This window comes from Notechis scutatus, chromosome Z (assembly GCF_049901735.1).
Source record: "Notechis scutatus isolate UNSWTSFEM ecotype Mainland chromosome Z, rNotScu1.2, whole genome shotgun sequence".
In the NCBI taxonomy this organism is placed as follows: domain Eukaryota; kingdom Metazoa; phylum Chordata; class Lepidosauria; order Squamata; family Elapidae; genus Notechis; species Notechis scutatus.
The window spans coordinates 22124997-22141269 of record NC_142025.1 but is presented as its reverse complement, the minus strand read 5'-3'; the positions used below and the strand labels follow the sequence as shown (position 1 = coordinate 22141269).

Genomic DNA, 16273 nt, shown 5'->3' with positions numbered 1-16273 from the left:
AGAATCGAAATATGATATTTAAGGACAGTTCACAGACGATGGTCTCAGGAAGAGCAAGCTCTTGGGTAACTTGGACATTTTTTAGATGTAAGGACTTTTTATAGAAGATAGCAATACCGCCTCCTCTACAGATTTCACGATCTGATCAGTCAACATGATAGTCTCTTACTGTGGTAATGGAGTCAGGGAGAGGTGCATTGAGCCTTGATTCACAGACAAATATGATGTAGAATTTAGCCATATTTAGTAAGAGGAGAAATTCAGGTATTTTATTCACAAGGCTTCTTGCATTGAGTAGCTTGCATTTAAGGTCAGTTGTAGTTGGAATTGAGGTAGTTAGGGGCATGCGTGCCTAGTTTTGAGTGATGGTGGGTTGGATTAGGTAAGGTTGGATGTGGAGTTGTGGGTTGTGTGACTTACTTTTGATACAATCAGCGCGGTAGTCAATGTAGAGATCCTTCTCTCCATTGTCTAGATGTCTTTTGAGTCCCTTACAGAGTTCATGGGAGCGGATTCTTTGCAGTATGGATAAGTCTGGTCTTGAGCGAAGTTTTTTGTGGTTGGGACTGATTTTTGCAATGGCATTTATTGTATGAATGAATATGCGTTTGCGGGATTCATTTTTGCAAACAACTCTACAAAATTTTGGGGCCACCGAGCCATCATTGTATTTGGACTCAGGGCCATGTCTGGTTACTTCAATGATATCTTCAGGAGAGATGTTTGTTGTATTTGAGTTGCTTATGATATTACAAACTTTGGTGATGTCATCTGATTCTTTGGTGTCTTCAAGACCAAATAAGATGGCATTTGGACGTTTCTGATCACGTTCAATGGTGTCTCTGATGAGTAAGGAGATATCATTTGTGGAATTATTCGATGGGATAGTAATTATTTGTGGTTGTGGTTTGGTGGTTATTTTTGGTTGTAGTTGTGATTGTAGTTGAGGTAGTAGTTGTGGTAGTGGTTGTTGGATTGGGATTTGATTTTGTGCTGATAGGTAGTCGCTTATCAGTGCTGTATTTTTTTTCAAGAAAAATTAGGCTTTCTTGTATAATTGTTTCAAAATGTGTTGCTCAGCATTTTTCTATTGAGTGCATGAGTGATTCTATGCTATCAACTCAGGCAGGGTACTTGGTTTGTTTAGCTTAGGAAAACATGATGGACCTAGACAAGGGAAAGTATCTGATGCTTTCAGGAGGTTAGCTAGGTCTTTGTTTAAGTTTAAGCAGGTAAGGTGGGCTTGATTGTCACATAGGTAACATTTGATGTTATTTTCATTTTTGTTGATGGTTTTAAGACATCTGAAGCATGTACAGGAGTCTGGGAAGTCATTGGTAGAGATATTTTTTGTTGTTGTTTGGTAGTGGAGGATTTGGAGTTTCTGGAGTTTCTGGCTGGCATGGTCAATGACAATAGTACACTAAACAATTACAATAGCTAATTAATGTGATAGGTAGACAGTTACTTAATGAATGTTGATAATTAACAAATGTTAATTGATAAATTAGAGAACAAATCAAAAGTAAGGTTACTTATTACTAAAAATCAATCAATCAATGAATCACTAAGAATCAATCAATCAATCGACTAGATAATCAATGATACAGTATTAAATCTCTATAGTTCAATGAATCAGTAAATTAGTGGTCATTTAACAATTAATTATTATACTATTATATGATAAATCAATGATTATAGACAAAGCATTATCTATAAATATTTGGTCTTGAGGTACTGAAATAGTGGAAGTAGTATAGTATTGGAGGTTGGTTGTGAAAAGTTCCTTTGTTTTTCCTTAAAGCCATGCTTTTTGGTTTTTGTTTTGTTTTGTTTTTGTTTCAAAGAGGAAGCGTTGCTGTTTGATAGATTTGAATGGAGAAAATTTGAATGAGCTCACCAATCATCTACTTTGGAGTTTGGAAAGGAGTTTGGGTGGGGGTTTAGTGGAGGTTGTCAAATCAGCTGAGTGGGAATTTAAATTCAGGCTGACTAATCAGCTGGGTTGTTTAAATGGAGCTGGGTGATTTATATGGAGACTATCAATGAGTCTCCATGAGTCTCCTTTGTCTCACCAATTGGTGGCCATTTAGAATTATTTTTGGTGATTTGATTTAAATGGAGACTGTAGACATCATTCCAGTTCTTCCATCATCGGAATTCACAATCAATCTCAGTTTCAAAAGGCAGTTTTCCTGAATAAAAACCTTCACACCTCTTCTTCTCGTCTAGTCCCCCTTTTTTCTCTTTTTTTCTCCTTTAATCACTCTTTTCTCAAGCTGCCATTTAATTTCCAGTTTGAGAGTAAAAACATAAATTAAGCCGCTGCCGCTTAATCTCCACACTCACCCCTTCCGCTCTGGAGTCTTCTCTTTTTAAGTTGTTTCTGACTTGAGTCCACAGTAAATCTTCGAGCCGTTTACCTGCTCCTTCCTCCCACTGAAAAATGCACCACCGATCTATAAGGAGCCGGGGGAGACACTCACCCGCAGTTGGGTAGCTTCTAAGCTTGCAGTTGGCAGTTGCCGCAAACACACAGTTTGTTCACTGAAACAATTTATGTCCAGGATGTGAGGGGTCTAGATATTTTCACAACCCTCATTTTGACTCAGGTCCTCAATGGAAGGCACGTTGGTAGTAATTGTTTTTTCTGCAGTTCTAATTATCCGTTGAAGTCTGTGTCTATCTTGTCTGGTTGCAGAGCCAAACCAGACTGTTATAGAGGTGCAGATGACAGACTCAATAATTCCTCTGTAGAATTGAATCAGCAGCTCTTTGGTCAGTTTGAGTTTTCTGAGTTGGTACAGAAAGAACATTCTTTGTTGTTCTTTTTTGTTGACGTTTTTGATGTTAGATGTCCATTTTACGTTTTGAGGTATGATAGAACCTAGAAACTTGAAGGTCTCTTCTGTTGATACTGTGTTGTCTAGTATTGTAAGAGGTGGTGTCATGCACCTGGTGGAGACTGAGGGAGAGGAGGAACAGCTGACAGGGAGTGGAAGTGTGGCTCTGGAGGTTGTGGAGGAGGCTGGGGAAGAGTAGAGGCTGGCTGAGCAGTCAGAGGAGGACTCAGGCCCATTCCCTATCCATCCTAGGGCACACAGGGAGGAGAGGATAAGGGAGAGACATGGTCTACTCGGGAGGAGAGGGCCTTGATCTTCTTCATGGACTGCAGCTGTGACAACTGAATAAGAGGACGGACATGCGTACGGGGGAACGCTGGAAACAAAGAATGGAAATATCTCTAGTTTATGGTTCCTCTCTGAGTTTGGCGTCCTTCCCAGTGTGTGTTATCTGTGGACGTCCTCCAACCCTTACCTTGCCTGGTTTGTATTGCTTTTTCCCTTCTTCTTGTAACTGTTTGTGTGGGAGCTTTTTGTCTTCCGTCAAGAATATTCAGAGCTTGGAAGCAAAGTGAAGGAATAAAAGGGGTTTCACCTGTTTTCTGTGACTGTGTTTGTTTTGTGGGTCATCACAGGTGGTTGTATAGGACGTTTTCTCCTAATGTCTATCACCATTTCTATGGTTTTGAGTGTATTTAGTTCAAGATTGTTCTGGTTGCACCACAAGGCTAAGTTGTTCAACCTCCCGTCTGTATGCAGATTCATCATTGTCTCAAATGAGACCAATCACTGTTGTACCATCTGCAAACTTCAGTATTTTAACAGAGAGATCTTTTGAGATGTCATTGGTATATAGAGAGAAGTGGAGAGAACCCACATCCCTGGGGGGTTAATTGTACAGGTATCTGATCTGATTTTGCCTAGCTTCACCTGCTGCTTCCTGTCTTTCAGGAAACTTATGATCCATTTACAAGTGTGGTCAAGTTCAGCTAGCTGTTTAAGTTTAGTTAGAAGAATATCTGGAATGGTGGTATAGAATGCTGAGCTGAGTCTACAAAGAGGACCTTTGCATAGATCTTTGGAGATGTTGTAGGATATAGTGCAGGGTCATATTAACAGCATCATCTATCAATTTATTTGCAAATTGTGTGGGGTCTAACAGCACATCCATAATGGTTTTCAGGTGGGCCAGCACTAACCTTTCAAAGATTTTCATAACTATGAATATTAGAATAACTGGTCTGAAATCATTCAGTTCCTTGATGGAAGGTTTCTTCGGCACTGGGATGATAGTAGAGCATTTAAAGCAAGAAGGAACATAGCACATCTCTAGTTATTAAAGATGTGGGTGAATAGGGGGCCAGTTGGTCAGCATAAGCTTTTAAGCAAGGCGTTATCTTGTCTGGGCCTGGTGCTTTCCCTGGTTTTTGTCTATGAAATAGACCTGGCACCTCATTCTCTGTAATTACCAGCGGTGGTGGGACCTTAGCCAGGTCAGGAAACGTGATTCCCTGGCTCCAGCTTTGCCCTGGAACCGCCGCCCACTCACCACATGCTCTCCTTTAAGCACGATGCGTTGTCCAGTTTCCTCTTCTTCAGAGGCCCCAGCCCTTAATCTCCTCACTGCCCTACAACCGCCTCTTTTGTAGTCCGTGGCTGCGACCTTACCTTCCTCCCAGCCCTGGCTGCCAGGGAAGGCAAGCCAGGGCTGAGAGCCGCTGGACTCCCTGCCAGCCTGCATCTTGCCCCCCCTTGTCATGAGATGTCTTAATTCTGCTGTCCCCAGGGAGAAGGCAGAAATCGAGCAGCGGGGTCCAGGGCATGCAGTCACCTGGCTGCATGCTTTCTTCATTCCACTGTACCCAGGGAGAAGGCAGAAATAAAGCATGCCTTCTCCCTGGGGACAGCAGAATGAAGAAAGTATGCAGCCAGGTGGCTGCATGCCCCAGATCCTGCCACTCGATTTGTGCCTCCTCCCTGGGAATGTGCCGCTTCTGACCTGGCCTGGCCAGCAGGTGGGCGGGCAGCCCTCGGAGGGCATCTCCGCTGTGCTGGGGTTGAGAGGGGTGGTGGAGGTGCACATGTGCAGCAGCCCCAGTACATCCGCCTGCCCTGCCCTCCAGGAATACCACTTCCTTTCTGCCTTTCTCTCGGGGGACAAAATAAACAAAGCGAGCGGCATGCTCTGGTCGCCACCCTCGCTGCTCGCTTTCTGCCTTCTTATGCCGTTCCAGTCAGACCAGATGTGTGTGTGTGTGTGTGTGTGTGTGTGTGTGTGAGAGAGAGAGAGAGAGAGAGAGAGAGAGAGACAGAGAGAGAGAGAGAGAGAGAGACATAGGTGTGTGTTTGTGTGTGTGTGTGTGGGTTGATTTACATGCATTCAATGTCTGTAGTCCAGAGCATTTTGCTCTACAAAGGATTGCATTTTGGAAACATTAAAACTGATTTTCCAGGAGGGATTTGTCAGTAATGTTAATATTTTCTGACTCCTGCTTATATTTTCTGTTTAGACCCTTGTACATGTCTTTGGAAAGACTATTAATGCCAGTAGTACTGTAGTTTCTCCCCCTTTAGATCTCTTGACAGAGAGAGAGAGAAATGGAGATGTATTTGGAGAAGTATCAAGAGAAATGCTAAAAAGGCAATCAGTTTGGGATTAAATTCCAAATGAAATTGGGTCTTCAGGGTAAGGAGACATAAAGAACTTTCAACTGCAGGTTTCTAAAAATGTTATTAGGATATTAATCTAATTTTTAAATAAGATTTTTAGAAACCTGCAGTTGAAATACTGAAATGGTATAGGGTTTTCCCCCAAGGTCCCTTCTAAGTGTTATTCTGTTATTCTGATACCTTTCCCAGGACCTCTACTCAGATTTTGGCATCCTCAGTTTTCCTGCCTGAGCAGTGGGTTGGACTAGAAGACCTCCAAAGTCCCTTTCAACTCTGTTATTCCTCAGCTAAATAGCTAAGAGTCTGAGGGTGCCAAAATCTGAGTAGAGATCCTGGGAAAGGTGTCAGAATAACAGAATAACACTTAGAAGGGACCTTGCGGGGAACTCTATACCATTCAGAGAAATGGCTGTCCAGTCTTTTCTTAAAACTTCCAGTGATTGAGCACCCAGAACTTCTGGAGACAAGCAGGTCTACTGGCTAATTGTTCTCACTGTCAGGAAATTTCTCCTTAGTTTTAGGTTGCTTTGTTCAGTTTCCATCCATTGCTTCTTGTTTGCCTTCTGGTGTTTTGTAAAATATATTGCCCCCCCTCTTTCTGGTAGTCCCTTAAAAGCCTGTTCTTGGGCAAAGCATGTGAGCCATTTCCTCCTTTCAGTGGTCCATGAAAGTACATCTATAGTATGTAGATAATAAAGTCAAAAAAAACATTTTTACAGAACTATAGATACACTGAGGCTGAGTGTGACAAGGAATGGCTGGGAGGGGAGGGGCCAGGCAAGGCACCCCTTGACGTGGGTGACATTGAGTTGGCCATGCCCACACAGTCACATGACCACCAAGTACCCAGTCACATGACCACCAAGCCACACTCACAAAATAAGCCACGCCCACAAAACCAGTAGTAAAAGTTTTTGAATCCCACCACTGTATATATCCTATTGGTGAGTCATCAACAAACCCTGCTAGCCTGAAATTTAATATTGTTATTGCTAATCCATATTCTGCTTATAATGTGAGTCATGACACAAATGGTACTGTTCTGGTCTTATTTTTTTCTGTTTGTTTTTATTTTATTCAAGACAAGGTTAAAATACAAAACTCCAACAAATCCACAAAAAGGACAAAAAAAGAAAAGAATACAAAATAATCAAGAGATTAAAAAAGAGAAGGAGGCAGAGCTGACATCATGGCAATATGGGGCACTTTCACAGAGCTCTATGGGAGTTCGCCAAATTCTTTCTGCTAGAAGGTCTTCTGGGACCTAAGTCAGCCTGGAAAGGTGATGAAGATAGAGATCTCCATATATCACAAGGAGACTGCAAAATTCTTTTTTTTTTAATGAATTTTATTAATTTTCAATAAACAAACATACACAAACAAAACACAAAACATAAAAACATAAAACTTCTTTTTGGAAAGTGGCCTAGTCCCGGGTTACATCTTTTGGTACAGACATAAATCAAGTTCATGCTCACTTTATATACCATTTCATATCTTTTTTACCATTCTATATTTTCTATATGGCTTCTCCCCTCTTTTCACTCTCTTAATTCTATTTTATTTCATCTTGATTTAGATCATTATACTGATATCTTTTGTCCGTTCTGTAATCATCTATTTTTCTTTTCTTATTAACACAATATTTCTCCTGTAATCACTAATTAAAGTATGACGCCTTTATATCTTTCCCCTAAATTTAACACTTAAAATAATATATAATTCTCATTCTGATTCTGCTTAGCACATTCTAAAACTACCTACTACATTTTAAGATAGAAAAATAATAAATTTATAATATAATTGAAACAATAATCCATAGTATATTAAACTTTATCATTTATGCATTTTGGTATTTTGTTAAATCCTATAAAGATCCAGTTTTCTAACATTGTTTCAAGTAAAGATACAAGAATACAATCTTATGTACTTTTGCAGAATCTCTTTTGTAATCCTAGTCTTTTTACCCCCTCCCCCCCGTCTCTTAATCTCCACCCTTTTGATCTCCACTCTCTTCTGTAAACACAAGCTATTTCATTTAGCCCTTTCTTCTTTTTAAACTTTCTCTTCCTGGGGTCTATCTTTCCCCTAAATTTAACACTTAAGATAATATATAATTTCCATTCTGATTCTGCTTAGTACATTCTACATATATTTTAAAATAAGAAAATGATATGTTTATAATATAGTTGAAACAATAATCCAAAGCAAATTAAACTCTATCATTAAGTCTTAAACATTTTACATATTCCCTTTAATATTTTATTAAATCATATAATATTCCAGTTTTCTAACTCTATTTCAAATACAATACTACAATACAATCTTGTGTGCTTTTGCAGAATCTCTTTTTAAATTGTATTTTACCCTTTGTCTCTGAAAAAGATCTGTTTTTTTACATCTTGTTTCAAGCCTTTGTAACTTCTCTTCCCTTTTCCCCTTCCTTTCTTGTCAAATCTAGCCTTTTTACCCCCCCCCCAATCTCTTAATCTCCACCCTCTTAATCTCCCCTCTCTGTTGTATTCCTCTTTTCTGTTGCTTTCTGACATTGTATCGATTTTTCACCTTATTTTTCCTTTTTTTGGTTGTTTTTTTTAAGTCTTGAATTCTCCATTCTCTTTCCTCTCTTTCCCTTTTCTTCCTCAACTAAAGTTATTTGTTCATTAAAGATGGCTTCTTCTTCTTCATCCCAGCTTTCTTGTTGTTGTAATTCCTGGTAGGTAGAAATCGCCATTTCCAAAAAGTGAAAAACAGATCCAGAAGAGCCCTTCCCTTCTTGTTCCTCTTCTCTTAACTTTTGAAATTCCATTTTCAATTCTTCAACAGATAATGCCATTGTGAGATTTTTTAAACAACCCAAAAGTTTTTAGTCTTTCAAAAAATAGTTTCTAAAAGTCCCAAAGTCACCAAGCAACCCTAATCTACACAAACTGTTTCATTTAGCACTTTCTTCTTTTTATACTTTCTCTTCTTTGGGTAGAATCAATTGCAAAGTTCCCAAATGTATTTTTTAGAAGTCTTATTACAGTTTGTCTCTGGTCTTATAAGCTCCAAGCAATCTCCTCCAGCAAAGTCTTAAGATAAATTCTTTATCTCTCCCTTCCCACTTATAGCAAAAAAAGAATTTTTAAATTTTTTGATTCCAATGTTCAGAAAACTTTAATATCCCCTTGGTTTTATTTTTCAAATTTAATTACCTTCTGTTGCCAAGACGGGTTTTTCTGATTTCCTTCTGCTATTTCCATAGGGAAGGAGAGTGAGAAAAAAAACTTTCCCTTTTAAACTTTCTTCCGCCACTTTTTACGATCTTCTTAGGGAACAATGTATCTTTAACAAAGTTGAATTTCTAGGGTATTTAGATGTTACTTGTTATCCCGGTTCAGCCAAAAACTTTCACTTTCTCAGCTTCCTCCTGCAGTCTTGTCCAGATGAAAGTTTCTTTGTGGCGGCCATTGCTGACCGCCGCTCCACCACTTTTGGAGAAAGGAGTTGAGCCAGCTGAGGGGGGGGGTGCGATCCCCCCGGACCCCTGTTGGGCCTCCTCTATCTTCAGTCACCTCTACGGGGTGACTATTAACCCCCAAATCCAGCTGGATCAGGGGCATGCCAGCGGTGAGCGCGACAGGAACCGCGCACGATCGCAGATTCCTGCCGCCGCCGAAGCCTTTCAAACCAGAAGCCGAGACTGCAAAATTCTTGTTTAATCCAGAGGAAGCTCTCAATCTGGCAGGAAGAAAAAGATGGCCATTGCATGCCTGACTGAGGCTGTGACAGCTCAATTGGAGAAAAATGGAATAAAGATTGAATAACAGTGTGGCCAATGTGGGTGAGAACTTTCCAACTTCTTTGAGGAATTTTCCCCTTAATATTTGGCCTGGGTGAAAGTGGGACTCAAAAAGAAGGGGATGGAATAGCGGAAAGCAAGCAAGCATAAGAGCTGACTATAGATTCTGAAATGAAAAGTGAACTATTTAAACGAAATAAGTTTAAAATGAGGAAATTTGGACTGGTTATTTTAATGACAATACTAATTGTATATTACTGAATTGAAAACCTTTTCAGAATGTAAAATTTGGAGCTTGGAAACCCTCCCTCCCCCCCCACCCCCCCAAAAAGATTTGGCTTAAGCTAAAGTTAAGCTAAAAGGAGAGGAAAAAGAGAGAAATAGAGCAACAGCAACATTGACAGTCTGGAAAAAACACTTAGAAGTGAAAGTAAAGGAAAGTTAAATTGTTTATAGACGACTGCAGAGAAAGAGAGGGGAAACATTGTGATTTTTAAAACATTGTAGTTCTCTGAATGTATATGGATTCTAAACAGATTGAGTAAATTGAAGCTGGAAAGCAGCAGGATTTGTTTTTAAATCAAGTGGAAGAATTTTTTAGCTCTCCTATTTGGTGACTTATAAGTTCTTTTGGCACAATATTGGGGTTTAGTGGGCCTTTGTGGATTACAAATTTATTAAGAAGAAAATAACTTTTTGAAAAAAAACTTTGGACTATGGATAATTTGGTTTTGTGAATCCTAATAGTAAAGAGTGTTTACTCTTGCCTGGGGACTGAAAATAAGAAGGGGGAGGGGGAAAGAAAGAGAATTTTGTGGTGGATTGTTTTGAGGTTAATTCTGTAAAGTGAGCATTGTAGAGTACCATTTGATTTATTATTGATTGTTTCTTCTAAATATCTTATTATTTAAGATAATCAAATGACAAGTAATTCATATTTAAGTAAATAGGGAGAAAAAACACATCTGCGCCATCAGCAGCAGCAGCATCTAGTCCAGCTAATCAATGATCATTACACAGTATGTTGCAACAGGAAAAACTGGATACTTTCCAAACAGAAATAAAATAAATGTTCCAATAAGAAGCCATATCCAAGAATCATGATGACATGATGGAAAGAGTGCAAAAGATGGAGGATAAAATGGATAACATCCAGCAAATAATAACTAAAAATGACCAATGGATCCAGAAAGAAGAACAGAAACAGAACAAACAGATAAAAATGTGGAAGAGATGGACTACAAACTCACCCAGGCAGATAAGAATCTTGAGTGAACTGTAATTACGCTGGAGATGGATAGAGCAGAATATTTTTTGAGATTTCAGAATATTGAGGAGGAAAAGGAGGAAGATCTGACTGAGAAGATGGCAGAGTTGTTGGTGGATGTGTTGGAGGTGATCAAACAGGAAATACTTGCTGGGATGGATGAAATATTTAGAATACACACAAGGCACATGAGGAGGAATAAACTCCCCAGAGATGTGCATGTGAAATTCTCAAAGAAGGCAAAAAGAGCAGAAATACTTCAAAGAGCAAGAGATGAACCATTGAAATACAAAGAGAGAGAAATAGTAGTCCTGAAATAGATACCCAGAAGAGTAAGAAACACAAGGAAGCAATACCAATTTTTGACAAGACAATTAATTAAACTTCAGATGGCTGACACCTGAGGGAATATTGGTGACTTGGATGGAAAAAAGACACAGACTAGATACAATAGACAAAGCAGAGCAATTCTACAACCAGTATTTTGAGTCATATGAGGAAAAAGAGAGAAGCAAGAAAATATCTTAGAAGATCAACAAGAAACTGGACGTAAGTTAATTTTTTAAAAAAAGAAGAATATGATGAAGTTGCAGGACTGAAAATAAACAAAGAAAATATCAAAATACTAGTTAAAAATCTTTCAGATACACAGAAAAGAGAGCTAATGAAAAGAACTGATATACAGATAGTCAAGGAAGTAAAGTACCTAGGGATGCAACTAACAGAAAAATGTGCAACAATTAAAGAGGACAATTATAATAAGCTGATGCAACAAATCAAATCACATTTGGAGAAATGGCAAAGCTTGCAACTGTCATTGACAGGAAGAATAACGACTAGAAAAATGGATGTTTTGTAAAGACTATTATACTTATTTTAAACAATTCCAATAAAACTGGGGGAAATATTTTGAAGAACTAAAAAAATAATACTAAGATATATTTGGCTAGGAAAAAATCAAAGCCTGAAAATGTTGCAAGATTGCAAAAAAAAAAAAAAGAGGGGGCTTTGGGTTGCCAGATTGGGAATTGTATTATCAGGTGTCAGTACTTATGTGGGTGAAAGAATGGAATAATTTGAGGCACAAAAGACCTTAGAGGGACATGAACTTCAATTGATTTGGCATGCTTTTTTATGGTTTGGGAAAGATAAGATACATAGCTATTTTCAATATTAGAAATGCACTACTATCAGTATGGGTAAAAATTAAAGAACAACACTATTTGAAAAACCAGTCTGATTTTCCACAATGGAAGCACTGATACATCCAAATGTTATCAATATGGAAAAAAATATAAGATATAAAGATATTTTGAATGAAAAGGGGAATTAAAAACTAAGCAAGAATTGAGTAGTCAAGAGAAGGATATAGCATGGTGCAGATACAATCTTGATATGAGAGATACTAAAATGTATTATTTTAATAAAGAACTAACAGAATTAGACCAGATATTAACTGGGATAGATGAAAAATTAATAAAGAAAATATATAGCTATTTATTAAGCATAAAATTGAAAAGTGAGCAAGTAAAGGAGACAGTGATAGTTTGGGCTAAAATTCTTGGATACATAATAGAACTGGATAAATGGCAGAAACTGTGGGATAGGAATGTTAAATAAACTATGTCAACTGCATATAAAGAAAACTTGTATTAAATGTTTTATAGATGGCATTTTTCACCAACAAGATTGGCAAAGATGTTTAAAGACAGGTCCACTAAATATGGGAAGTATAATCAGACATCTGGTTCGTATTATCATATGTGGTGAACATGCCCAAAGGCAAAAAATATTGGACAAAAATACATACTTGATTGGAAAAAAATGATAAAGCAACATATAGATTTGAAACTAGAAATATTTTTGTTGGACATCCCACCAGGAAAGTATGGTAAAGGTATGGTATATTTGATTTTACATATACTAACTGCAGCCAGAATTGTATTTGCACAACAATAGAAAAGCGAAGAGATCCCAACAGATGAGATGTAATAAAAAAAATATTAGAATGTGCAGAAATGGGCAGATTAATGCTTATAGTTAAGGAAAAGAAAGGAACTAAATATTTCTCAACATGGGACTTATTTTACCAATGGTTAGATAATAAAAACAGAAGTTAGAAACATGGGGATACAAAAAGGGTTAATGTTATAAAAGAGATTTGTTAAAGTTGTTAAGAAAATAATAATAATAATACACATAATACATAATAATAATAATAATAATAATAATAATAATAATAATATTATTATTATTATTATTATTATTATTATTATTATTATTATTATTATTATTATTATTATTATTATTATTATTATTCACAAAAATGACAGTATACACAGCAGACGAGATTACCATGCTGGGTTTTGTATCACAAATCACTAGTCGAACACTTCCCAAGTGTTTAGGACTGCGTGATGTATTGACAGATTATGCGAGCAGATCCCAGTAAAGTGTCCTGCAGCTGACCAATGGTGATCTTGTCAGCGCCAATTGTTTTTAAGTGCTTGCCTCGGTCTTTAGGCACAGCACCCAATGTGCCAAGCACCACTGTGAACCACCTGCACTGGTTTATGCCAGAGTCTCTGCAGTTCAATTCTCAAGTCCTGATATCTGGTAACTTTTTCAAGTTGTTTCTCGTTGATTCTGTTATCACCAGGTATGGCAATGTCGATGATCCACACATTTTTCTTCTCCACAATCGTGATATCTGGGGTATTGTGTTCTAAAACTTTATCAGTCTGTATTCGGAAGTCCCACAGTGGTTTTGCATGCTCATTTTCGACCACTTTTTCAGGCTTATGATCCCACCAGTTCTTTGCTACAGGCAGATGGTAGTTGTGGCACAAGTTCCAGTAGACCATCTGAGTGACTGTGTTGTGATGTTGTTTGTAGTCAGTCTGAGCTATTGTCTTGCAACAGCTCAGTATGTGATTAATGGCTTCATCCGCTTCTTTGCAGAGTCTGCATTTGGGGTCATTAGCAGATTTTTCTGTTCGGGCTTTGATTACATTCGTTCTGATGGCTTGTTCTTGGGCTGCAAGAATCAGGCCTTCTGTTTCTTTCTTCAGTGTTCCGTTGGTCAGCCATAACCAGGTCTTTTCCTTATCTACTTTTCCTTGGATCTTTTCAAGGAACTGTCCATGCAATGCTTTGTTACACCAGCTGTCAGCCTGAGTTTGCATCGCTGTTTTTCTATATTGATTCTTGATTTGCTGCACTTTGAGCAGCTTCCTCTTGTTGACCTCCATCAAAGCTGGTTCAACACTGTCTTTCACATAATCTGCCAGAGCGTGCTTCTCTTCTTCGACTGTCTGCTTCACTTGCAAAAGTCCTCTGCCTCCTGCTTTTCTGGGCAAATATAACCTGTTGACGTCACTACGCAGGTGCAGCACATAGTGTATGGTAATCAGTTTTCTTGTTTTTCTATCCAAGCTGTCCAGCTCTGCCTGTGTCCAGTTTATGATCCCAGCAGTACATCTGATGACAGGTATGGCCCAGGTATTTATAGCCTTGATGGTGTTACCGCCATTCAGTTTGCTTTTTAGAAGTTTTCTGACCCTTTGTGTGTATTCTTTACTGACCACATTTTTCACTTGCTCGTGCTTGATATTATCCAGCTGCAGTATACCCAGGTATTATTATTATTATTGTTGTTGTTGTTGTTGTTGTCATTATCATTGAATTAATATCAATGTGATGAATATTATTGTAAAGATTTTGATTATGATTTTCTAAAAATAATTGCAGCCAACACACTGTTGAAATTGAATTTTTATATGTTATATGAATAAATAAAACAAATAAAAAATTGAAAAAAGACATTAAAAAAGAAAAAAAAAGAAAAAAGGTGCATCAAAAAAACCCAAACACATAAACACATATTAACTGAATACTGATTAATACATTACTATGACATTGGTTCCCTCCCCTGTGAAATAGCTCCCCCCACAATTTTTAAACTAATAAATCTATTTGCAACTTATTGACCTGTCTTCTATATATTATATTAGTAACAAAATCATTAAGACGAAGAATAAATAATACTAAAATGAAACAAAATTAAAGTTTCAAAACTCTGTTAATAAATTGTTATTGCAATCCACTACTAAAAAGTTTACCACAGCATCTTATCTATTCCAAATCATCCCAAAAGTTAAAAAATAGTTCAACCTGGATCAAATATCTATGTTTGTTTCTTAACATCATTTCTTATCTATTTGTTGTCTCATTAAATATAATAGAATATTATATCTTCTAATTAAATATAATAGATTATTATATCTTCCCATCAAAGTCCAAATAGAAGTGGTTTCTAGTTAGGTGTAATAAAACTATCAGGTCTTCCACAATCTTCATAGGAAAAAGAAATTTTTCATTTCCACATTCAATCATGTCCTAACATTGTATGCAGGCTTAAAACTTCAGAGAAATAGATGGAATCAAGTCAGTTAGTTCTCCAGCTGTGAAAATATCACTTTTGTCTGGATAAAGTCTTTTTTGTATGTCTTTATCCAAACTTTTATGCCCCAGCATATTTTGCATGATCATGATTGTCTCATCAAGCTTTTTAGAAAAAGACATTCAGCTAGAAGCTGCATACTACCCAACCATCTTTTCTGATTTCACCTACTGTTCAGTCATTCCTTAGTCTGCGAAACTTGATCAGGGAGCACTGAAGCAGAAGGAAACCAAAGGGATGTGTCAGATCCGTGTATCTGCCATTCTTCAATGGAACAAGAAGGGGGGGTTGGTACAAGTAATCCTTTTTGATGTAACCTGGATATATTAAATTTTATATTGATTCTGTATAACTTGCATATGAGATACAACTGGAGGATTGGAGCCAGATGTCTAGAAACTTGTCACCTCTTGAAGAGATAACAAGATGAGAAGGGACCATAAAAATTCCAGCTCTGGAAGATACTCCTGGGAACTATCCTAAGAAACGTTCCCAGAGAAGGGGAGAGGGGAATTAACATGTTAGTTCTTTGACTAAATCCACATTTAAATAAGGGGATGGATTCTAACTCCCTTTATCTATTACTGTATGCCTGGAAACATCTTAGACTATGCTTTGACTAGTGCTGGGATTCACTCCCTTTCAATAAAGGATTCCTTTTGAAATATCTAGCTTTCAGAAGTTCATTCTTTTCGATTGAAGGGAAAAAGTCCAGTGCTTACATAAAGTTGTCAGGCTACAGAACTTTTCCCATTCAATCAACAAGAATAAACTTCTGAAAACCAAACGTATCAAAAGGAATCCTTTATTGAAAGGGAGTGAATCCCAGCACTAGTCAAAGCATAGTCATGTAGGGATTAAAAGCAGCATCTAACGTGCCTCAGGCATGCAGGGATAGATAAGGGAGTTTAAGACCCTTCCCCTTCTTTTGATGTGTATTTAGTAAAACAAAGAGCCAACATGATTATTCCCCCCCTCTTCTGAGAACAATCTTTTTTGAAGTTCCCAGAAGACATCTCCCAGCAGGATTTTTTACGGTCTCTTCATCCTGTGGCTGTCTCTTTCAGAGGTGACAGGTGTTGTGACTCCGAGACTTGAACCTAATCAATCAGCAGATGTGGGTTCGAGTGAAGAAGATATGGCACTGAGATACGAGCCTGCATTATTAAGTGACTTAGAGGGGAGTCACGTAGAGGGAGACGAGTTAGAGTTGAGAGATGAACCTGATTTATTAGAAGATTCAGAGG

At 37.8% G+C, this 16273-nt stretch overlaps 2 protein-coding genes across 2 annotated transcripts in view; both read right to left on the bottom strand.

The window, feature by feature from the left end:
• Positions 1-16273, bottom strand: part of RBMS3 (RNA binding motif single stranded interacting protein 3) — a 355783-nt gene that overhangs the window by 132649 nt on the left and 206861 nt on the right. The window lies entirely within an intron of this gene.
• Positions 12969-15208, bottom strand: LOC148128785 (uncharacterized). Its single transcript, XM_087945825.1, is given in 3 exon segments — positions 12969-13118; positions 13120-14044; positions 15198-15208. Coding segments are annotated over 3 exon segments (1086 nt in total).